Source organism: Cicer arietinum, chromosome 8 (genome assembly GCF_000331145.2).
Source record: "Cicer arietinum cultivar CDC Frontier isolate Library 1 chromosome 8, Cicar.CDCFrontier_v2.0, whole genome shotgun sequence".
NCBI classification, from domain to species: Eukaryota; Viridiplantae; Streptophyta; class Magnoliopsida; order Fabales; family Fabaceae; genus Cicer; species Cicer arietinum.
The window spans coordinates 8,879,789-8,902,520 of record NC_021167.2 but is presented as its reverse complement, the minus strand read 5'-3'; the positions used below and the strand labels follow the sequence as shown (position 1 = coordinate 8,902,520).

Here is a 22,732-nt window from a genome sequence, read left to right as displayed (position 1 = left end):
TATATATATATATATATATTATTTAACTTATTACGGTAGCATGGTTTTTCACATTTCAGGGGGGATTTTAACTTGAACAATTTTCAAGATGGAGTTCTGTCATCTGCATTTATGGTTGGACTTCTAATTGCTTCTCCAATATTTGCTTCTCTTGCCAAAAGGTGAATTGCTTTAATGTTACATTGTGCATTAGCTTCTGCCTGCTTCTGACAGTTTTCATACTTATGCATTTACTGTGACATCAAAATGTCTAAATGATATATTGTTTTTACATTATTTGATGTACAGGTTAAATTTTGTAGTGTTGATGTTACATGTATATAATTTAATGTTAGCTGAGGGTGCTTCAATCAAGTTGTGCATAGGACCTTCTAGCCACCATAATAAAAATAACAGAAGAAGATCCTTGACATTGCAGGGTTGTTTAAATGACTCAATATGTTGTGAATTTTTTGAGTCCCTTGATCTAACTGTATAGAACAAATTGAATATTCGCTGTGTTTGAACATTCCACTTCAGACATGACAACATCGTTAGACTTCCTCTTACATGTGTGATTTGTGGAGGAGAAGAATTAATAATCCAACCCAAGTTGTTTGGTCCCTGTAGGCCCATTATATCATGTTAGGATGGAGCAATATCCAATATCTTTTTGAGGAACTGTTCATCCCAAAAGGTTCAACAGTTTTTATCTGACACTAGGGATAGAAAGAAAGTAAAATTTGTTTTCTAGATTCTTTATTCAAGTTCATCAAAGTTCTTGTTGCTGAAGAGTCTAAAGTCTATACTTGGGTTACTTCTCTGATCATTTTCTGTTCTTTTAAAATTCACATCAGTGAATAACAAGCCTGTCCATGGGTTACACAGTTTGACTCCTCCTGGACCATGCACATCACCATGTAACTTTTTGTTTCCATTTAGTCCTTGCAGTTTGGTTAATGTAATCATAGAGGTGTAAAAATTCTACAAATGAGTAGCTATTTCTGCACTTAAATAGTCAATTCTATTTACTGTTATAAATTGATTGATATTTATTCTTCTGTGGTTTATCTAATCTTTAAGGAAATAGAAAGAAGTCACATTTTAGTTTCTCCTTCTTTCTAATTTTACATAACCTTCCTATCATCTAGTATGATTTTATTTGATCAACTGTGAACCATATCTATTCTAAAAGAAAGCTTAAGTAGCTTAGAATGAGATGAAATATTTGCTATCTTCATGTTCCCTATTTAATTGAATGGTGGTCGAATGCATTATCATGTTTTCAGTCACAATCCATTCCGGCTTATTGGTGTTGGATTGTCTGTTTGGACATTTGCGGTAGCTGGATGTGGCAGTTCTTTTGATTTTTGGTCTATTGCAATATGCCGAATGTAAGGGAATATTCTAGTTCTTTCAACTTTTCAAGGCCTTCGCCATTTTCTCATGCTATATTTGAGTCAAGACTGACAGCATTTTGTTTCCCAGGCTAGTTGGTGTTGGTGAGGCTTCCTTCATAAGTCTTGCAGCACCATTTATAGATGACAATGCCCCTGTTGCACAGGTATGTATGCCTCATTTCTCTACTCCCCTTCATAATTCAATAAAAAAAAATCTCTAACATTGAATGCAGAGTTTCGGCTTTATAATGTTTTTATTGATGGCAGAAAACAGCATGGCTTGCTGCATTTTACATGTGTATACCAGCTGGAACTGCTCTGGGCTATGTTTATGGTGGATTGGTAAGATGCACAATCTAGCTGTGTTAAGATGGTTCTTATTGTTTATTCTGTTTGGTTGCATGACCTAATTGTTTTCTTTCTGTTGAAATTGTGGGATTTTAGAGAAAAGGATGAGAGAAAATAATAAGGGTTTGAATATTATTGATAATAGCTTAATGCTGACTTGATTACAAAAAATTCAATACTAACCTCTATTTATAGAGAAATATAGACTTAATCCAAAATCAGGAACAAATCATAATATAATTAGAGATATTTTAAGATATCTCTATGATTATAAATTGATCATAAAAAATAACTCAAGATACTCTAATATAATATAAAAGATATTATAAGATATTTTCTAATATTCTAACACTCCCCCTCAAGCTAAAGCTTACTAAGCTTTAGCTTGTTACAAGAAAACAATGTATTGCTCTGCAAAAGAGTAAAAGTAGATGGAAAGGCAACTTAGGGATGCAGGTGAAGTCGGAGAGAATTGCTATAAATATAGCTTAGCCAAATAGCTGGAATGATCATCAACATGAGAGAAATTCATGGCAAGCAATTGAACAAAGCAAGGTCCGTTCTTCTAAAAAACTACATTTGGAAGCTTCAAACCAATAATATCGGAGACTCAAAATATTTAAACTTGAAAATACTTCAAGGAGAGAGCGGACACTTTAGGGAGAGAAAGGCAAGGCCAATACATCTGGGACAAAGATGGGACCAGTGCATCTGGGACAAATTGTCAAAATAAAGTGAGTTATAAAAATAAAAAACATCGTCAGAATAACCATTAATGGAAGAAGAAGTCATCACTAATATGATTCATAGTGGGAAAAGGGACACCATCAAAATAATTGTCGGTGGGAATAGAAGCCACTGTTATAATCTATTAATAACAACTAAAGTGCATGACAAACACCAAAGAAGAAGCAACGCGACTCTAATGAAACGAAACCACGATCGATCAACGAAGTGAGAAAATGCATCCAAAACAGGAGAGACAATGGTTGTTTGAACAAGAACGCATATTTTTCGTTGATCAAAATTGGAAAGTAAGGGCAGATCTAGAAACAAGAAGGAAAATCCAATCTAGACGACTGAAACATTGTGCTGGAAGGCGGACATAAACGCCTAAGCTCGGGGCTGTTGGCGGCAGCGCATGGAATGAACACGGAGGATCTTGAAGGCACATGAGCGCGCGTGGAGCAACTTTTGGTATAAAAAATATGGGTCGTGTAGATTGAGAGATTCCGCACACAAAGGAAGTGGTCGTATCGGAAAACTTTTCCAGCAGCGACGACAGACAGCAGCAGACCGCGGCGGCAGATCTACTCGCATGAGAGATTAGTAGCGCGTGAGAGCGTGTGTGGCGGCTTTTGGCGACGCACTTTCGGGCATGACCTGATCTGGAGATGACGACGTTGTTCGCAGGAAAATTTGCTGGAAATAGTGGTAACGGCGGCAGTAGCGAATTGAACGGAAAACGAGTGAAACGTGTCAAAATATTGGAAAAGAGAAACTATGATTATATTCCCTAACTGTTGGGAACTCGGCAGCGGAACAACAGCAAGATTGTTCAAGGAGGATCGAAATAGGCTCTAGATATCATGTTGAAATTGTGGAATTTTAGAGAAAAGGAGGAGAGAAAATAATAAGGGTTTGAATATTATTGATAATAGCTTAATGCTAACTTGATTACAAAAGATTCAATACTAATCTCTATTTATAGAGAAACATAGACTTAATCCTCAATCAGGAACAAATCTTAATAATAATTAGAGATATTTTAAGATATCTCTATGATTATAAATTGATTATAGAAAATAACTCAAGATACTCTAATATAATATAAAAGATATTATAAGATATTTTTTAATATTCTAACACTTTCTGTCATGTGAACAAATGACATTTTTTACTACACCTGTTAATTGTGTTGTCTCATTTCCTTGGTGTGTATATTATTGACACATGTTTGTATGTATATAAGTTCCTTTCCAACTCTCTATGCACTTAGAGATTTTCTTCATACTGGATCCAGAAAAGAAGAAGCTCTTTGATTATCATTTATCACCTACGGCCCAAATAAATTGGAATGACTTCTTTTCCAAGATCTGACAACCTGCTATTGATGTAAAGATGGAATTAGTTTGAGAGTCTAGATTAACACCCACCATACTGCTTATAGACATTCATCTTTGACCAAGAGTAGAAGTGTTCATAAAGCTGTGAGAGAGAGAGAGAGAGAGAGAGAGAAATAAATCAGAAATTTCCTCTTCCTTTTTTTAAAAGTGTAATTGTATCCCCAGCAAACTATGAATGAGACAACAACCTCTTTCAAGCCCACATTAACTTCATAAGTGGACCCATATGTAACTGCTCTAGAAATTGAATGGCTAAGTACATCCACAACGTAAGTGAATGAAAAAGAAAGGACGTAGCTTGAACCATTGCAAAAATAGTTAGGTTATGAATGATTAACTATAAATAATGGAATTCTGCAGGAGAACTATTGAGTACTTTATCCATGTTTTATAATTTATTATGTAAAAGGAAGGATATTTGTGAAACAGGTTTCAGAAGAAACTATTGTTTTACCCTTATATAAGCTACTGGCAAGTTGCATGCTTAATGCTCAACAGTACTTTATGTATGGTCAACAGTACCTTACCTTGAGCATTGTTCAGTGTGATAATGAGTCAGCTTCAAATTTTCAAATAATAATGTACAGGTTGGAAGCCAATTTAACTGGCGCATTGCATTCTGGGGTGAGGCAATTTTGATGCTTCCTTTTCCCATATTGGGTTTTTTAATACAGCCTTTGCAGTTGAAAGGTAACCATTTTCTTATGTTTGATGCAATTTAGAATGCCCTTAATTTTTCTTATCCTTGTAAAGCAACTCACTATCTAATTTCTAATAATAGGTTTTGCTCCTATGGAATCGAAGCAGAGACTGACATCTATCGAAGAAAATGGAGGTATCTCTAAATCTTGTGTACTACTTTGGTAATTGATGTTCAATATTTTCTAAGGTCTCTTATTGAAATTTATGTGGGACAAAGAAATTTAGAGCATATTTGGTTTCTTTTTCATTTTCAATTCTAAATAAAAAAATGCCACAAGGTTTCACTTTGTTTGATATTTGTTTATTGTTTGTATGAGAAGCAATGATTTTTTTTGCTGTCCCTGTACAAATATTTGAATACAAAAAACAATGTGAAAATAAGGGGGAATTTTTTGCAATTAAAAGTTAAAACAGATAATGGAAATATAAACCAAACAAGCTCTTGAGAAAGTTCACAGGCTGGCTAAAATTTCCCAAGATAAATTTTTTATTTTGAAAAACAGCAGTTGTGCTAATCAAGAAAGAAAATATAGAATAATTGTATGTATTTTTAGTGTTGTTATCATGTATATTTAATATTTAGAAACTTTTTGTTGCTGCTCCACTTCCCATCTTAGCTTTGTGTCCTTTTGTATGGTCTTTTTTTTTCTTGTGGTACTAAATAATGTCTATGCTCAAAGTTAGAGGTTTCCCTTCTATATAGATGATGGCATGCTTGCTGAAGATCAAGCCTTTATCAGAGGATCCAGGTGAGTTGCTCTGTTGCCTTTGATTTTCTGATTTTGTCTGTTTCCTGCTTCTGATGTCAAGTAGAGGAAAACCCAAAGCAAATTCTTTTATGATGCATAAAAAAGAGGACAAGCAAGATAAAGTTAGAGGTAGAATTCAACTACCATTACCCTAAATTCAACTGTCTACTTAGTGAGATAGTGGTCATATGCATAGTGACATACTGGAAATGGGACTCTCTCACTTGGTGTCATGTTTCCTTTTCCTATTAGAACGATGTGTTGCTCTTAATATAACTGAAAAGAGAAGAAGATTATCATTATTAATCACAAATGCCCCCACTTTCACCCATTCCTACTTTCAAATAACTTCTCTTTTGAACTGTTTTTGCATATTATGGTAAAAGTTCAGTTTTACACTCTCGCGATGAGTGCCTCTTCTAAAGTTTAGTAAATTTGGGATCTCCTTGGTGATCTTGTTTTCTTCTTGTGGCCCAAGAGATTAATCAAAACATTGTTTTTCCTCTTTACAAGTTAACCTATGATTGTCAGGTTATCATCCAAATTGTGGAATCAGTTCACCAGATTCTCAGAAGATATGCAGGAGCTTTTACATGATCGTGTGTATGTTATAAATGTGCTAGGTAGTTGTTCCTTTTCCTTACCTGAAACCTTTCTCTCCTTTGTTTCTGGAACTTGACATTTATTGTTAAAAAAAATCGGAAAATTATCGTGATAGTTTTACTGACCATAATACCCCATAAATTAAATGGTCATTTTTTAGAATTTGATGACGGCACTATCAATTCTAAACTGTTATTTATTTCCTTACTTAGAATTCAATTATTGCCAGGGTATATTGCATACAATTTTGTCATTGGAGCTTATTCTTACTGGGGCCCAAAGGCAGGATACAGTATTTATCATATGGTATTCTCATATGCCCCTCCAACAATTTTATCATATTAAATATTGAGAAATTATTACCAAAAAGCCTTAAATCTAAATGGTTTTTTTTAAGATTTGGTTTTTGATAGAGTCCGATGGAGTTGATTTATTCATCTAGTCAACTGCAATTTGTGGAATCAGACTTAGTTGTCGTTGTTGTTGCTTAATATTATTTGTGTTATTGTTACCTTCACTTTGGTACAATTCTGGCATTGCTGTTTGGACTGCACTTCCTTGACATTTGTTTTTTGACAGAGTAATGCTGACTTGTTGTTTGGAGGTATTACAATTGTTTGTGGGATTTTGGGGACTTTATCAGGAGGCTTGATTCTTGATAAGATGAATTCAACAATCTCAAATGCTTTCAAGGTAAACATAGTTGATACCATTTTCATACAATGTGAAACAAGTCAAACGACTCATGAATCACCCTGTTAGTTTAGGTCTGTTATTTGATTGAAAACTTGGACTTACAAAGCTTGGATTTAAAATATATCTTGATTCTTGACCTAGATGCAAGAAAATCATTTTCACCAGTAATAGTAGGCATGATTTCCTGAATTTAATCTCAACAGTTGTAGCACTTTTTTACCATGTACACGAGGTTTTGTCATCCACTTTATATAGACAAACACACATGTCTATTGTTTGTGTGTGTGTGTATTTCTTTGATTAAGATAAAACAGAGATCGTTAGTAAGTTTGTATCCTTATTGATTTTGTGGAGAAGTTCCAAGTTTCTGTAACTGTTATGAAAACATTTATAATTATTGATCTTTTTTTCAGTCTGTATTCTATTGTAAATAGAAGCAGTTAATTTTTGTAAAATAAAATTGTGTATCTGTTAGGATATAGAATAATAAATATTTGGAGTTGTTATAGTTAGTTAGTTGGTTATGAGATAGTTACGACTTTTGTGTATAAATAGGGAGTTATGTAGTTAGTAGAGATATCTTTGAATATGGTAATCAATTGTTGAATAGAGTATAGTCTCTATTGTGAAGGAGAAACCCTTGGAGGAGAGATTTCTCTCCTAGTTTTTAATAGAAGTGTTTATTTCTTTGGAGTTCAATTCTTGGATTCCTAATAGTATCTTTATCTTCCTTCCCATAAATATAACTAAGTTTGTATATATATAATTACCCTCAAGGGTCGTTTGTTTCAAGACATATGGTCAGAATACTATTAAAGTATATAACTTACAAATATGTTTGGCAAATACTTATCATTCCTAGGAATGTTATTAAAACTTTTAGTTCAAAAGTAAAATAAAAAATTGGGGTAAAATAAGGTGAAAGTGGGCAGTTGTTAATATGGAATAAGGGCTGTCAGGACCAAATTTTGATTCTTCAACACCATACTTGGTGCAACTGTTAGAGTTGTTGCCGTGTAACTGGAGGTAATGAGTTCAAACTGTGGGTTCAATCTCTTCTAAATGCAAGGTAAAGTTACATGCAGTAGATCATTAATGGATTTATCCCTTCCTTTGATTTGCCATGGCGAGAGCTTTATGGCCCAAGGTTGTCCTTTTTTAACTACTCACTTTAGGAAAGTCAAATCCAATTTTATACTATGTTGTTAAATTCAATTCTTCTTTGGCTTCTCTTGCTACAATTGCAGCTTCTCTTTGGAGCAACATTTATAGGGGCAATCTTTTGCTTGGTTGCTTTCCTTTTCAAAGGCTTGCCTGGTTTCATTATTTTCTTCTCCGTGGGTGAACTGCTGATATTCGCCACCCAGGTAATTTTATGGATCACTTGCTGGATTAAATTTTGTATCCCTTAAAGTGTTCACCTGCTTTTTTATTTGTATGACAGTTGCATTCTATTAGTTTTGCATTGGATTAGATTAACTTGAAAATGGGAGCCATTATAGTAATTTACTAATTTAGTCTTGAGGTTGGTGGTGTATCCTTTTCACTTCTTGGATGAATTTACGTACAATTCCCTTACATTGCATGAATAGAATAAATAAAATTGCAACTATAGTTGTGTACTCTATTTGGAAGTTCTTGCCATAAAGTGCACATAGCCTTAATTTGGATTTAGTTATTGCTCTCAACCAACAGTGTAATCAAGTCATTGGATACTTTGGTTGTCTACTTTAAGGGTGAGAATGAGACTATATATGATTTCTTTTGAGCTGAGGGGTTGCAGACTATAGCACAATTGTATGTTGGCTTTAGACATCTTGCTTTGGACTGCTTTATTCACTCAACAGTGGAATATGTGATGTCTGGGGCTGTTGTTGGTTTCTGGTGCTGCTTTTTGCTTTCATAAATAATTACAAAATTGTCACCTTATTATCAGTTATTTTTTATTTTCAAATATTTTACAAAGGATGATAAAAATAACATTTATTTCTTGTATAACTATACCTTGTCCCGTCTAGGTTGAAATGTTAAAGTGGTTTGAAAATTTTAACATATAATGATGGTGTGATATGCTCTATCGATAACAATATTGTTTGCGAAGAAGTTTTTCAAAAATTATGGTGCGATTTTAGCAATTTGGTTGTTTATTATATTCAGTTTTGTGGTGGTTTTTTAAATGTTAGTTGGATATTATTTGAAAACAGGCAATAAAGAGAAAAGGTTTCATTTTTTGTATTTAATAATGAAAACACTACATTGCTACAAACCAAATGCATCTTCATTTGATTGGATATGCCACTTCCAGATTTCCTTTATTGAGATGGTAATAGTTGAAAAGAGATCTCAATCATCTGTTCATCAATTATATTATTTTTCTGGATTCTATTCTAATTTTATTGATATATCCTCTTTAGTTTCATGGTTTACTTTAATATCTGGTTGATGATATAGCACTATTTTTGCAGGCTCCAGTAAATTATGTTTCTCTCCGTTGTGTAAAACCAAGTTTGAGGCCGTTGTCTATGGCAATCTCTACGGTTTCAATCCATGTCTTTGGTGATGTCCCTTCCGCACCACTGGTTGGGGTCTTGCAGGTTGTACCTAATTTCCTGATATTTTTGTCGTGCTTTGGTTAATCTATAACAGGTTATAACCTGTTATAGATAACTACCAGCTAGCATACGTGAGTTTTATTAGATAATTATTTCCACTCAATAGTGCTTTGGTGAAGTTCATCATACCTTAGCCGGAGTCTGGCCTTTGTAGTGTGTTCTGTAATCAAACTTGAGTTTTTCCTTTTCTATTTACGTTTGTATTATCAATCCCATGTAAATTGTAGGATACATGTTACACCTGGTTTGATTTCTCATAATACTATTTTATTAGCCGTGACTTTCTCTACTTACCTCTCCCCTTAATGTGAAGGAGTTTCAATAGCTAGTAATGTGCCCTTTGAAGATCTATTACAAAGATTTCTGTTTTGCATTTTGATGGGGCCATCGTCCAGATTTGATGGCCTGAATTTTCTTGGCAATATTCAGTCTTTTGCCTTTATTTGTTAGAGTTTAATTTTAAGCATTATATCTCGACTCTAAGCAGCTCATTTTTTATGCACAGGATCATATTAACGACTGGAGGAAAACAGCTCTTTGTCTAACATCTGTTTTCTTTCTTGCTGCTGGAATATGGTTCATAGGTAAATGCCATGCAGCTTTACTAGTAATTTACTACTCGTTCATCCCTTTCTTTATGGCACGAGGGGAGCTATAATAAGTCACTAATGGAAATAAATGCCAATCCTGTTGAAAGTTGACATTTAGCTGGATTTTAGTTACTTAATCGTATAAATTCTACAGGGACTTTTTTTAAAAGCGCTGATGAAGATGTTGAAGACCAATCTGCCACAACTTCAAGAGGGAAAAGGAAGCCATTGCTTGAAGGGAGCAGTGATGCTTCAAGCCATCTGCATGCCTAATTTCTCACGAACTTTTATTACTAATGTTATGCTTACAATTTGCAAATGAAAGGATCGTGGTTTATCCTTCAAGAGGTAAAAATCAGTAGCATCTTTACCCTAATCAGACATATAGAAAATGGTGCATGGTGCGTGTGATGCTTGTTGGTAAAAGGGATATATATTGGGTAACCTTTATATGTCTGGAAGATCCTGCAGATGGCTTCATCTTTTTATTATTTCAAATGGAACGGGATTGCTGGATCCACTCATCATGATTGAATTGTCGTTCGATGTAAGTATTGTAATTCTCAAGTCTTTTTCCATAAAAAAGAAACTAGTAGTGTATATTTGTTATTCCATGTAATTATTGTAAAGAAAAAGAAAAACTAGCAGCAGATATTTTCTGCAAGGAATGTGTACTTGCCTTTCTTCTTTTCAATACTATTCTCCAAGCTTTCAGGAAGAGTCAAAATGCTTTCTTAGTTTTTCGTCCAATGTTAAATCATATTCTTGCATGGCTGAGCATGTCATTACACATTCTAATTCTTTTTTGAGAATCAGTAAAAAAAAAAATTATATTCAGAAAATATACTATCACTATACTCTTAAGATCGGAATGAACTTAAAAATCTGACAGATTAACGAATGAACATGTGACAACTGTATGAGGATGGTTAATTTTTATTGAATGTTGCTGTACGAAGTTACATTTATTCTTCTTTTTTTTTTACGTTTGTTTGTATTGAAACAGCTTATGCTTACGAAGAAACTAGCAACCAGTTGTATTTTTGTATGGTAAAACTAATATAAGGTATTCTTATTTAGTTTAGTCTATACATATCTTCGAGGGGCTTTTTCTCAAAATCGAAGGTTAAGATGAAAAAAAGTGTATCTATATCTTCATAGGCGATTTGGAATTTAAAAGTTAAGTTAAAATTGCTTACAATTTCTTTATTAGGAAGTTTTATTTCGTCGCTATTGTTCTTTTTACTTTAATTGTGATGAGCTACAGAAATCGAAAAGACAAAATGGTAAGAAGACACAGATAAACACATAAATTTTGTATGAGTAGTATAATAGTAGAAACCAAATTAAAGACCACTTTGATATAGCGTAGTGTGATAATATTTCATTATATCTAAAACAAGTATGCCTAGTTGAGTGCGAGCTCTCATATCACCATTCTACCATATAAAAGTTCCTCAATCTTTCAAGTTTCTTTTCCCGTTTTACTTTTAACCATTTACCTTCATCTGTGTAATCAAATAGTGTGCCTTTATAATCTTGGTATATATATACTGTATTCTCATGAAATGGCAAGATCATGTTTCTTCTTTTGTGTGGGTATACAAGTGAGAGATATTAAAATTAAAGATACTACTAATATATCAGAATTAGTATTAGATTTTAATCAAATGAGATTCTGACTTTTCCTAATTTCTTTAGGATTTGTCGACGTCCTCGGTATTATGTAGTATATCATTAATCACAATCAATTATTGAATGTCACGTTTAATAATTTTAATATAATGTTGTATTTCATTCAACCCAAAATAATTTTTGCATTTCACTATTTCACACAAATTATAAAAAAAATAATAATGATCTTATTTCATTACCCTTATTAATCATTGATACATTTCTATCACTATTAATATATAGAAGATAATAACTTAAAAATAATATCTATTATATTAATTAAAACGGTACAATTAATAAAAAGTTAATAAAGTTGCAATCAACATTTAAAAGTCACAGTAATTTTGGCACAAATTATTTTTTTGTTTCAAATAAACAGTTTTTATGTGATGGAGAGTGGTCATACAATACTACCTGCAGCGCATTGGTCTCGAGGTTTAAATATGAAATCAATATGCTTAATGCATCAACAACAAATATGCTAATTAAAAATGTTGCTATTCATTTTGGGCCTCAAATAAAAATGTAACTGGCGTAACGTTAGTATAGTTACCAAAAAACACAACAAAAAAGTTGGTTAGGTGGCGCCGTCACAGTGACCTAAGTACCTAACATAACATAACAACACTATTCATTTTTTTTCCTTAAACCAAACGTTGTGATAATAAGCACATAACATACAACAAGGTTGTCGCATCGCAATCACAATAACAATAACTCTCTCTCGTGTGTGTCCACTATATATAAGTTAATTCTGATTCGCTTATAGAGTCGCTTTCTGACAAATCGTGTCTGTGTTGGGTTACAAAATTTCCCTTATTGCGATTCATCAACACTTTTGCTATTGATACATTATTACACTTTTCTCCCATTCTCTCTGCTTAAAGTGCTGTTCTCTCCAATTCGATAAACCACGGTAACATTACTTTCTTTCTATATTGAAATGTCATCCATCATTTATCAGATTCCTTATACTTTGTTATGATTATGAATCTACCTTCAAATGTTTCATTGAAAAAAATATGTAGTGTTTGTTTGTTTGGATCTAATTTAGTTAGATGATAACTAGTTTGATTGTGTTCATTTTCCACACTTGTGTTGAAATTGTTGAAAATAGTAATTATCGATGCTTCCATGAATGAATAAAACTTCAGTGATATCAACCTTTTTCTTTGTTGATTTCTTCCAATAGATGTATGTGTATTACTCTCTCTAGACTTAAATATAAACAGAAAAGGGAATGTATTTGGTCTTGATTTGAACTAAATACATTTAACTTTTTGCTTACTTTTAAGATTAGATAGAGTACTATATATATATATATTATAATGAGGTGTTGCTTTTCAAGAGCAACTCACTTTTAAAGCAATGTGTGATTACTTTTCTGATCAGTGAAAGAAAAGAGTATGGCTTTCTTTCACCTGTTGCAATCTGAACCAGCGTTTACTTTAATGAACTTTGAAATCCTTATTATGTGTCTTTTTTGTTGTACCTTCTTATTTGTGTATATTAGTTTTGTCAAATAGCGGCTATGAAAGTACTATGGCGATATAGCATACTCGAATTTAACACAGCTGTTTTTTGTGATCTGTGTATATTGTATATCTTGTAAAATAGTTAATGGTCCTTTGTGCATCAAGTATATATGATGGATGTGCTAAAAGGGTTGTGAATGTTGAATATTGCTTTACATGTTGCTTGGTGAAGGAAAATTATTTGTTTCAGACTTCAATTGATGTTGATCCTTGATAGTATTTAGTACTATTTTCAAAACTAATTCATTTTCATTAATTTACTCTTTTTACTGTTTAGCATACATTGTTTTGTAGATAGGTAATGGAATAAAAAAAGTGTGCCGCACTTATTCATTCCATGTTTTGACCTTGATACCTGCTGCATTTTTGCCCTTATCAAAGTAAAAGCTAAACAATGTCACTGTTACACTAAGTTGTTAAGATTTATTACCTGTCTCAGATTAGTACAAAATAATGCAGAGTAGTTTTAGCTAATTAATGAACTATACCAATTATCTTTATTATGCTTATGTCAAGCTTCTAACATATAAGAATAAACTTATAAAACTTAATTTTGCTTATTGCTAAACAGAGATTTCACTGCCAATTAGAAAGTTATCCTCTGAACCTGTACTTTTTTATCTATGCATTATGATATATGAAACAATCCATATGACCCTTGTTCCAAATACAAGAATGATCGTTTAGTTATCTCGATTTCCTAAAGGATAATTTGTTAGGTTAGTGATACCATGACTTGGTATGTATTCTTATTTCTTTTTTCATTTGCTACCTGTCAAAATTGTTTTCCAAAAAGCATAGAATTTGTTTTGTTATAACTGTTTCAAGCTGTATCTTTTGACTGTAACTGTGAAGTATTCTTTGTGTATTTTGAGTCTGAAATTCTATGCCAGTCTTGTGAAATTATTGATTAAAGAATTCCACTAATTCATGTCATGAAGTTGAGCTTTTCTCTTGGCACCAAATTTATTTTGAAAATATCAGGTCTTGCACAGTTCCAACATTTTTGTATGGGGACATAACAAATTTAACAAGTCACCAAGGGATTGTGTATTTTCGAAACAGTAACAAACCTCTTTGCAATGGTGCAAACATAAGGCTTTTGAACCCAAGATATATATAGTGTTTTCTCCTATATTGTTTAAATATGCTGTTTTCTCTAGGGTTATGTATTTTTTGGGGTGATTTTACTTCACATGTTCAAGTTACTTTAGGCCTATTTGGATTAGCTTATTTGAGCTTAACTACTAGTATAAGCATTTGTGAGACTGTTTGAGGGAGCTTATGGAAACAACTAATGAAATGTCAATTGTTTTTACTTTATTTCCATAAGCTCTTTAGAATAGCTTATGAAAACAGTTTGACTTTATTTTATTTTTTGTTATAGTAATAGCTTATACATAAGCTCTTATGTGATAAGCGGTTATCCAAACAAGGCCTTTGTCTTAATCCTCGATTTTCCCTGGTTGAAATTTTGTTTTTTTTTCTAGATGGGAGATGTGGCTAAGGACCTTACTTAAAGATGAGTATGTTTATGTAATACTATATGGAAGTTTTATGTTTGAGTTTAAAGATTGTTTGCTTTTACTTCATATATTTCAAATTTTGCGAACTGCAAGGATTCCTTACTCCTTGTGGTTTCTTTTGCTTCTTGTTTATGCCTTTTCATTCTTGATTTTGTTGTGTAGTAATGTTTTTGTTTAAATTGCATGTCAACGAATAAGTGTGCCTTTTCCAATGTTATTGAGTATGTCATGCACTTGTCCGCCAAGATTTGTGACCTTGCTGTCTTGTTCCCCTGTATCAAATAAATAGTTTGAATTTGCACTCATGAATGATCTGTGCTGTTCCTGTTATTGTAACATTACTTTCTTTCTATATTGAAATGTCATCCATCATTTATCAGATTCCTTATACTTTGTTATGATTATGAATCTACCTCCAAATGTTTCATTGAAAAAAGTATATAGTGTGTGTTTGTTTGGATCTAATTTAGTTAGATGATAACTAGTTTGATTGTGTTCATTTTCCACACTTGTATTGAAATCGTTGGAAATAGTAATTATCGATGCTTCCATGAATGAATAAAACTTCAGTGATCTCAACCTTTTTCTTTGTTGATTTCTTCCTATAGATGTATGTGCATTACTCCCTCTGGACTTAAATGTAAATAGAAAAGGGAATGTATTTGGTCTTGATTTGAAACTAAATACATTTAACTTTTTGCTTACTTTTAAGATTAGATAGAGTACTATATATATACATATTATAATGAGGTGTTGCTTTTCAAGAGCAACTCACTTTTAAAGCAATGTGTGATTACTTTTCTGATCAGTGAAAGAAAAGAGTATGGCTTTCTTTCACCTGTTGCAATCTGAACCAGCGTTTACTTTAATGAACTTTGAAATCCTTATTATTTGTTTTGTTTTTGTACCTTCTTATTTGTGCATATCTATATTAGTTCTGCCAAATAGCGGCTATGAAAGTACTATGGTACTCGAATTTAACACAGCTGTTTTTTGTGATCTGTGTATATTGTATATCTTGTAAAATAGTTAATGGTCCTTTGTGCATCAAGTATATATGATGGATGTGCTAAAAGGGTTGTGAATGTTGAATATTGCTTTACATGTTGCTTGGTGAAGGAAAATTATTTGTTTCAGACTTCAATTGATGTTGATCCTTGATAGTATTTAGTACTATTTTCAAAACTAATTCATTTTCATTAATTTACTCTTTTTACTGTTTAGCATACATTGTTTTGTAGATAGGTAATGGAATAAAAAAAGTGTGCCGCACTTATTCATTCCATGTTTTGACCTTGATACCTGCTGCATTTTTGCCCTTATCAAAGTAAAAGCTAAACAATGTCACTGTTACACTAAGTTGTTAAGATTTATTACCTGTCTCAGATTAGTACAAAATAATGCAGAGTAGTTTTAGCTAATTAATGAACTATACCAATTATCTTTATTATGCTTATGTCAAGCTTCTAACATATAAGAATAAACTTATAAAACTTAATTTTGCTTATTGCTAAACAGAGATTTCACTGCCAATTAGAAAGTTATCCTCTGAACCTGTACTTTTTTATCTATGCATTATGATATATGAAACAATCCATATGACCCTTGTTCCAAATACAAGAATGATCGTTTAGTTATCTCGATTTCCTAAAGGATAATTTGTTAGGTTAGTGATACCATGACTTGGTATGTATTCTTATTTCTTTTTTCATTTGCTACCTGTCAAAATTGTTTTCCAAAAAGCATAGAATTTGTTTTGTTATAACTGTTTCAAGCTGTATCTTTTGACTGTAACTGTGAAGTATTCTTTGTGTATTTTGAGTCTGAAATTCTATGCCAGTCTTGTGAAATTATTGATTAAAGAATTCCACTAATTCATGTCATGAAGTTGAGCTTTTCTCTTGGCACCAAATTTATTTTGAAAATATCACAGGTCTTGCAGTTCCAACATTTTTGTATGGGGACATAACAAATTTAACAAGTCACCAAGGGATTGTGTATTTTCGAAACAGTAACAAACCTCTTTGCAATGGTGCAAACATAAGGCTTTTGAACCCAAGATATATATAGTGTTTTCTCCTATATTGTTTAAATATGCTGTTTTCTCTAGGGTTATGTATTTTTTGGGGTGATTTTACTTCACATGTTCAAGTTACTTTAGGCCTATTTGGATTAGCTTATTTGAGCTTAACTACTAGTATAAGCATTTGTGAGACTGTTTGAGGGAGCTTATGGAAACAACTAATGAAATGTCAATTGTTTTTACTTTATTTCCATAAGCTCTTTAGAATAGCTTATGAAAACAGTTTGACTTTATTTTATTTTTTGTTATAGTAATAGCTTATACATAAGCTCTTATGTGATAAGCGGTTATCCAAACAAGGCCTTTGTCTTAATCCTCGATTTTCCCTGGTTGAAATTTTGTTTTTTTTTCTAGATGGGAGATGTGGCTAAGGACCTTACTGCTGGGACTGTTGGAGGGGCAGCACAACTGATAGTTGGACACCCATTTGACACCATAAAGGTGAAACTTCAAAGCCAACCTACACCACTTCCTGGTCAGGTTCCCAAATATTCTGGAGCAATCGATGCCGTCAAGCAGACAATAGCAGCTGAAGGTCCAAGGGGATTATACAAAGGTATGGGAGCCCCACTTGCTACGGTAGCTGCCTTCAATGCTGTCCTGTTTACAGTTAGAGGGCAAATGGAGACATTATTGAGGACTCATCCTAGTGATCCCCTCACAGTACAGCAGCAGGTTGTCTGTGGAGCTGCAGCTGGAGTTTCTGTTTCCTTCCTTGCTTGCCCTACTGAACTGATCAAATGCAGGTTAGATGCCGCTGATTGTGCTTTAATTTTCGGTATTTTGTCTGGTGTTCTTAAATAGAGGCGCCATAGCGTAGCAGAATTTGAAGAAATTGCTAATGTTTTGCTATACGCTATTTAGTACAAAATGTTGTCAAATAGAACTGTTGCGCAGCAGAATTTGAACAAACTTCTATTTTCCGTGATCCGCGATTAACAACACAGCACTTATTTAATCGTTTTTTTTTAATTTGTGATTCTTTCTATCAATATCTTGCTGGTTTGTTTTTTTACTTTGTCATGTAAACTTTTTCATATATTTTGACCCCTTTGAAAGAATAAAAAGTTTTAGCTGGAACCAAGTTTTTTTAATTCTTGTTCTCTGTTATTTAGTCACCTGCATTTGTCCATTCTCTAGATGCCTGGGCATGAGAGTTGTGTTGAGATCTCATATCGACTACAGATATAGTGTGGACATTCCTAACCTGTTGAACTAGCTTTTGGGATAAGGTTTGGCCTAATCTTAAATTCTCCGATTCTCTTTGAGACATCTCTTTAAGTCCTCACTTTAAGAAAATTTCACCATTTCTCTCATGGTTGACATGAAATCAATGACAATGAGAATAAGTCTAATTTGTAGATTAGTCTTGAGTAACTTTTCATGGAGTTACTTTTCACCTTATTATTTAAACAACTGAAATCAATATGTATTGTTCTTCTAACCGTGGTTATCAAATCAAGATTCAAATTGTAAATTGCAAGTTTTATTTTCTGAACCATGATTCAATCTTATGATAACCAATCAGGTTCTGGCTAACCATACATGGGAGAATCGGTGGTTATTATTTCTTAGTGTTACATGTTGTCATGTAGTATTCTTGTGCTTCTTGTCTAACTTCTCTCGTTACAATAAGCATTTTCCTTAATCAAATGACATAAGAAAAGTGGCTAGCTATACAAAGTTGGCAACCAAAAGTGGCTGACAGCGCTAAGTTTAGGTTGTCATTCATTGTGATTCATAAGAATGAATCAAGACTCAAGATGAGATTCATGTCCAAAATAGATACACACTAGAGATCCGTATCGTTTGAGTTTAATTCTGTATGAGTCGAGATACGACTCACGTGTATTGTAAGATACTGTTTACCATGTTTCTAACTAAATATTGTGTTTCATGATGAATACCAGGTTACAAGCACAGAGTGCATTAGCTGGTTCAGGAACAGCAACATTGGGAGTTAAATATGGAGGACCGATGGATGTGGCAAGGCATGTTCTTCGGTCAGAAGGGGGCGTAAAAGGACTTTTCAAGGGCTTGGTTCCGACTATGGCTCGTGAAATACCTGGAAACGCTGCAATGTTCGGCGTATATGAAGCAACAAAGCAATTAATTGCAGGTGGCTCCGATACCTCTAAACTAGGTAGAGGTTCTCTGATGGTTGCCGGAGGCTTAGCAGGAGCCGCTTTCTGGGTAATGGTTTATCCAACTGATGTTATTAAGAGTGTGATTCAAGTTGATGATTACAAAAATCCAAAGTTTTCTGGTTCAATTGATGCTTTCAAAAGGATAAAAGCTTCTGAAGGGTATAAAGGTCTTTACAAAGGTTTTGGTCCTGCAATGTTCAGAAGTGTTCCTGCCAATGCAGCATGTTTCTTGGCTTATGAGATGACAAGGTCAGCTTTGGGATGATTACTTCATAAGCAAGGTTCATAGGGGAATATCATTGAGTACACCATGAGTGCTTAATTTTTATTTTATTTTATCTCTCAAATCCTGCAACATTTTTATTTGATGCATTGCAATATTGCCACAAGGGCTTATGTCTATTGTTACTTCATGGAATCATTCTTTTACCAAGTGATAATGCAAGCATCCTTTTATTTTAAAGTTGTGTTTAGGAGTCCGGATACATAGTACAATGCGGATATGCTACAAATACTTGATTCAAGAAAATTTGAAAAATTAAGATTCGACACAACTAAGATACGTTGTAGACAGACAAGTAGTGATCGTAAATTAAGGTAACAAAAAAGAAGAAAAAAACAAGTAGAACATAGTTACATATCTTTTGCTACCTATAATTACTCTTACCATTTCAATGTCATGTTTATTCTATCGTGTTGTAGGGTGCAAATGAAATTTTCTAACTATCATATTAGCAATTTCAATTGTTACTCATAGATTCAATTTTTATATTGAGAGATATCAATTATAAATAAAAGTGGGACTAATAAACATAAGCTTTGGGCCACAAGCCCATGTTAATCTTATTGAAACCCTAGTTTTTCAAAAAAAAAAACGTAATACTCTATTAATTATATTCAATTTTCAAATTAACTATATTCAATTTTATTTTAAAATCGTCTTAATAATTTACTCTAAAAAAAGAGATGAATAACAAACAGAAAAATAAATACATGAACAAAAAAAACACAAGATCATAAAAGCCATAAATAATAAATATAACCGAAAGAAATTGTCGTTGCCACATAATAATAACAAGATAACAAACTAACTAATGTATGACCAGTGATGTGTACTCAAAAATCTCGCCACTCCAACAAAAAATTAGGGAATAAGTCATTTTCCTATTTTATTTTATTTCTTTTGTGAGTGATGAAATAATTAAAACACTTCATATATAACACTACATAACACATTATTTTTACTGTCATAACACAAACAAACATTCCCAAATGGATGATCTCAAATTACCCTCTCATGATTCCTCCTCTATCCCTCTCATTGCTAGGCTCGATCATTTGGAATTCATTGTGAGCTAATTATTTTTCACAATTTCTTCTTACTAAGTATTGCCATAATGATATCAATTATGTCACACATGGTTTCTTATAATCTTTTTAGAAAATTTTACTTGTATGTATCAAATTAACTTTTTTAATATGTATTTTTGGTATTGTGGTGACAGATGAAATATTTAGAAAGAAAACAAAGATATGGCAACAATGTTGTTGTTAATGCTGCTGATAAACAATCATCTGATTCTTCTATCAAAGAGAATTACTTTAAAGGAACATTGTTGGACCGTGTAGCCATTCTTGAAAACAGGCTTTTTCAGGTTTAACATTATATAATTCTATCAACCTTTTATTGTTAGCCATATTTTGTCATTTGTAATTGATTTCTTTTAGATAAGCTTTATAATTAAATGGAATAGCCATTGTTTTTTATTTTACTAAAACCAAATCATTTTTCATAATAAGACAAAAATTGACATCAACATCACGTTGTCTATGATATAATAATCAAATATGATGTTGACTATGATATAATAATCAAATATAATTAGGATATGACTGATACAATGTGACAAAGTCAGAATGTGAATCGTTTGATGTTTGATATTAAAAATCGGTAATTGCATGAATCTAATCATTTGAATCATAAATCTCATAGTTAGATTAAAACTCTCGACGATTAAAACTTTAAAAAATTACTGAGTAAGTGAATTTACATAATTAAATCAGTGAAGTTCAATGTTATAAATTTACTTTGACAACAAAAAATCTAGATCTGAGATACTCATAATTAATTTTTGTGGAAAAACATTGTACAAAAAACATGATGCACACACATTACAATGTTACATGAATTTAATTATTCTAAAGATTGAATATTTTAGTAGCATGGAAATCAATGTATATTAATTGACTTGTTAATTTGTTCTTGTAGCTTTGTGTTGATATGGATTCAAGTGGAAGCTCTAATCCTCTGTCTCGTGCTTCCACACAAGCTTCTGGAGAATCTTCATCAAGCCAAGGTTCCAAGGGAGAAATATGTTACTCATTTCCAACCTTCAACAATCTACCAAATCATAATGGTGAAAAAGAAATAATGCCTCACCATGATAATGACATACTTGAATTGGAGGTAAACAAATTCATTATTAGTTTAATTGAGTAGTGTTGAACTTTGAATAAATTTCCTATATATTATTGATGAAAAACTTCAAACTCTAGTATACCTATAGTTTATACTTATAGGCTTCTAATCTTAATTCTAACAAAACTCTTGTAACTTTTATTACATATACTTGTCACCACTCACTAGTCAAACTAAATTTCATACACTTTTTCTTATTAAATTAATTTTCTATGGTACTATGAGTAAGTTCTATAGTGGCAATGATGCTACAAATAGTAAGCTCTAGTGGAACATATGAGAAAAAGATAGAACTAAGCCTCTTTCACACAAAATATAATTAGGATACTATAGTTTTAAGTTTTTTCACTATGTCTCTATCACAAAAAAAAAAAATTAAATACACCCAATTTCAATAAAATAATTAGGATACTATAGTTTGAATTTTCACTATGTCACTTTCACAAAAATATCTACTCAATTTCAATAAGATAATTAGAATACTATAATTAGAGTTATGGTCCAAGACATACCTAACATGAAAATTTATTAGATCTTAGGCCAATTAATATTACACAAACTATGCCTAAAAAATCATGTGCATCATGAATGGAGCTTCTAGTATTTTATATCTTTTACCTTTCCCTTTTTGGTTGTATCTATATAAATTAATTATTCACAAGGGCCTTAAGCAATTAATTTATGAAGCAAAAAAGTAGACCCTTTACTAGAAACTTCATATACTATATTACTATGTGCATTATAGCCTCTCTGTTTTTAAATTATTTACCATACACAACATCTTATGTAAAATAACATATAATACTATTTAAAATAAAATGAGTGGTTATAATCAAAAAACACAAACATGGTGGTGCTGCCGGCTACAGAATCTTATATATGCTGCAAAATATTATAGAAACGAATCTTAGAATCAATGTGTGATATAATTAATAAATATTAATTAATTATATTGATGATCCAGGAAAAATGTGATAGTGTGGTGCAGCCTCAAAAGAAAAACAATTGTTCTAATAATGAGCAACAAGTGGTGGTGGCAAAGAATAGAGGCAAGAAGAAGAATGAAAAGAAACGCAAAGGTGAAAAGAAAATGGTTCCTCTACGTCCTATTAGTTGGCCACATTTGAAACTACTAGGTTGTTAATTAATTAATTAATGTTTTTAATTAACATTGATTTTATAATTCTTTTGCTACTTAATTTTGGTGTGTTGCTCTTAGACATTAATTATTAGACATTCATGTTGCTATTTGAACTTAATTCGTGGTTAGTATTACTTAATAAAGTATGTGAGATTGAATTTGGGTGGATTTAATGGTACTATTAGTGGTACTATTTAATTCTATATATAGTAAGTTTATATGTTAGCTTTAGTGTGTTTGGGGAAATGAACCATCAAAGTTTATAAGAGACAGAGAGCCATGTGAAATCATGAAATGTGTAACACTCACATTTTCTTCCAGATTCAGACAACCTATTATTTT

General features: G+C 32.3%; 3 protein-coding genes across 4 annotated transcripts in view; all 3 read left to right on the top strand.

The window, feature by feature from the left end:
* Positions 1–10,523, top strand: part of LOC101501560 (probable sphingolipid transporter spinster homolog 2) — an 11,483-nt gene extending 960 nt beyond the window's left edge. The window contains exons 3-16 of one of the 2 annotated variants that reach the window (XM_004512475.3): positions 60–161; positions 1,269–1,373; positions 1,468–1,543; positions 1,647–1,721; positions 4,441–4,543; positions 4,635–4,688; positions 5,259–5,304; positions 5,836–5,927; positions 6,137–6,213; positions 6,487–6,600; positions 7,851–7,970; positions 9,069–9,197; positions 9,721–9,799; positions 9,960–10,523. In XM_004512475.3, the coding sequence (XP_004512532.1) occupies positions 60–161; positions 1,269–1,373; positions 1,468–1,543; positions 1,647–1,721; positions 4,441–4,543; positions 4,635–4,688; positions 5,259–5,304; positions 5,836–5,927; positions 6,137–6,213; positions 6,487–6,600; positions 7,851–7,970; positions 9,069–9,197; positions 9,721–9,799; positions 9,960–10,078 (1,291 nt within the window). In that variant the 3' untranslated portion in view covers positions 10,079–10,523. Of the gene's footprint in view, positions 1–59; positions 162–1,268; positions 1,374–1,467; positions 1,544–1,646; positions 1,722–4,440; positions 4,544–4,634; positions 4,689–5,258; positions 5,305–5,835; positions 5,928–6,136; positions 6,214–6,486; positions 6,601–7,850; positions 8,005–8,278; positions 8,340–9,068; positions 9,199–9,720; positions 9,800–9,959 lie in introns of those variants that run through there. The other variant, XM_073364292.1, reaches the window with a different exon arrangement.
* Positions 10,524–12,104: 1,581 nt separating this feature from the next.
* On the top strand, positions 12,105–19,233 carry LOC101501251 (mitochondrial carnitine/acylcarnitine carrier-like protein). The gene is made up of 3 exons (XM_004512474.4): positions 12,105–12,395; positions 16,978–17,369; positions 18,534–19,233. Exons 2-3 carry the CDS (start codon positions 16,978–16,980, stop codon positions 19,033–19,035), a joined length of 894 nt encoding a protein of 297 aa, XP_004512531.1. The 5' UTR covers positions 12,105–12,395; the 3' UTR covers positions 19,036–19,233.
* Positions 19,234–20,011: 778 nt separating this feature from the next.
* Positions 20,012–22,732, top strand: LOC101500919 (uncharacterized). Its single transcript, XM_004512473.4, has 4 exons — positions 20,012–20,120; positions 20,276–20,425; positions 21,040–21,237; positions 22,214–22,732. Exons 1-4 carry the CDS (start codon positions 20,043–20,045, stop codon positions 22,391–22,393), a joined length of 606 nt encoding a protein of 201 aa, XP_004512530.1. The 5' UTR covers positions 20,012–20,042; the 3' UTR covers positions 22,394–22,732.

Bases quoted from the DNA above. Each gene is read 5' to 3' on its own strand.
- LOC101501251 (XM_004512474.4), top strand. From the start codon at position 16,978: ATGGGAGATGTGGCTAAGGACCTTACTGCTGGGACTGTTGGAGGGGCA. The intron at 17,370-18,533 runs GTTAGATGCCGC...GATGAATACCAG, and splicing joins ACTGAACTGATCAAATGCAG to GTTACAAGCACAGAGTGCAT.
- LOC101500919 (XM_004512473.4), top strand. From the start codon at position 20,043: ATGGATGATCTCAAATTACCCTCTCATGATTCCTCCTCTATCCCTCTC. The intron at 20,426-21,039 runs GTTTAACATTAT...TTGTTCTTGTAG, and splicing joins TTGAAAACAGGCTTTTTCAG to CTTTGTGTTGATATGGATTC. The intron at 21,238-22,213 runs GTAAACAAATTC...TTGATGATCCAG, and splicing joins ATGACATACTTGAATTGGAG to GAAAAATGTGATAGTGTGGT.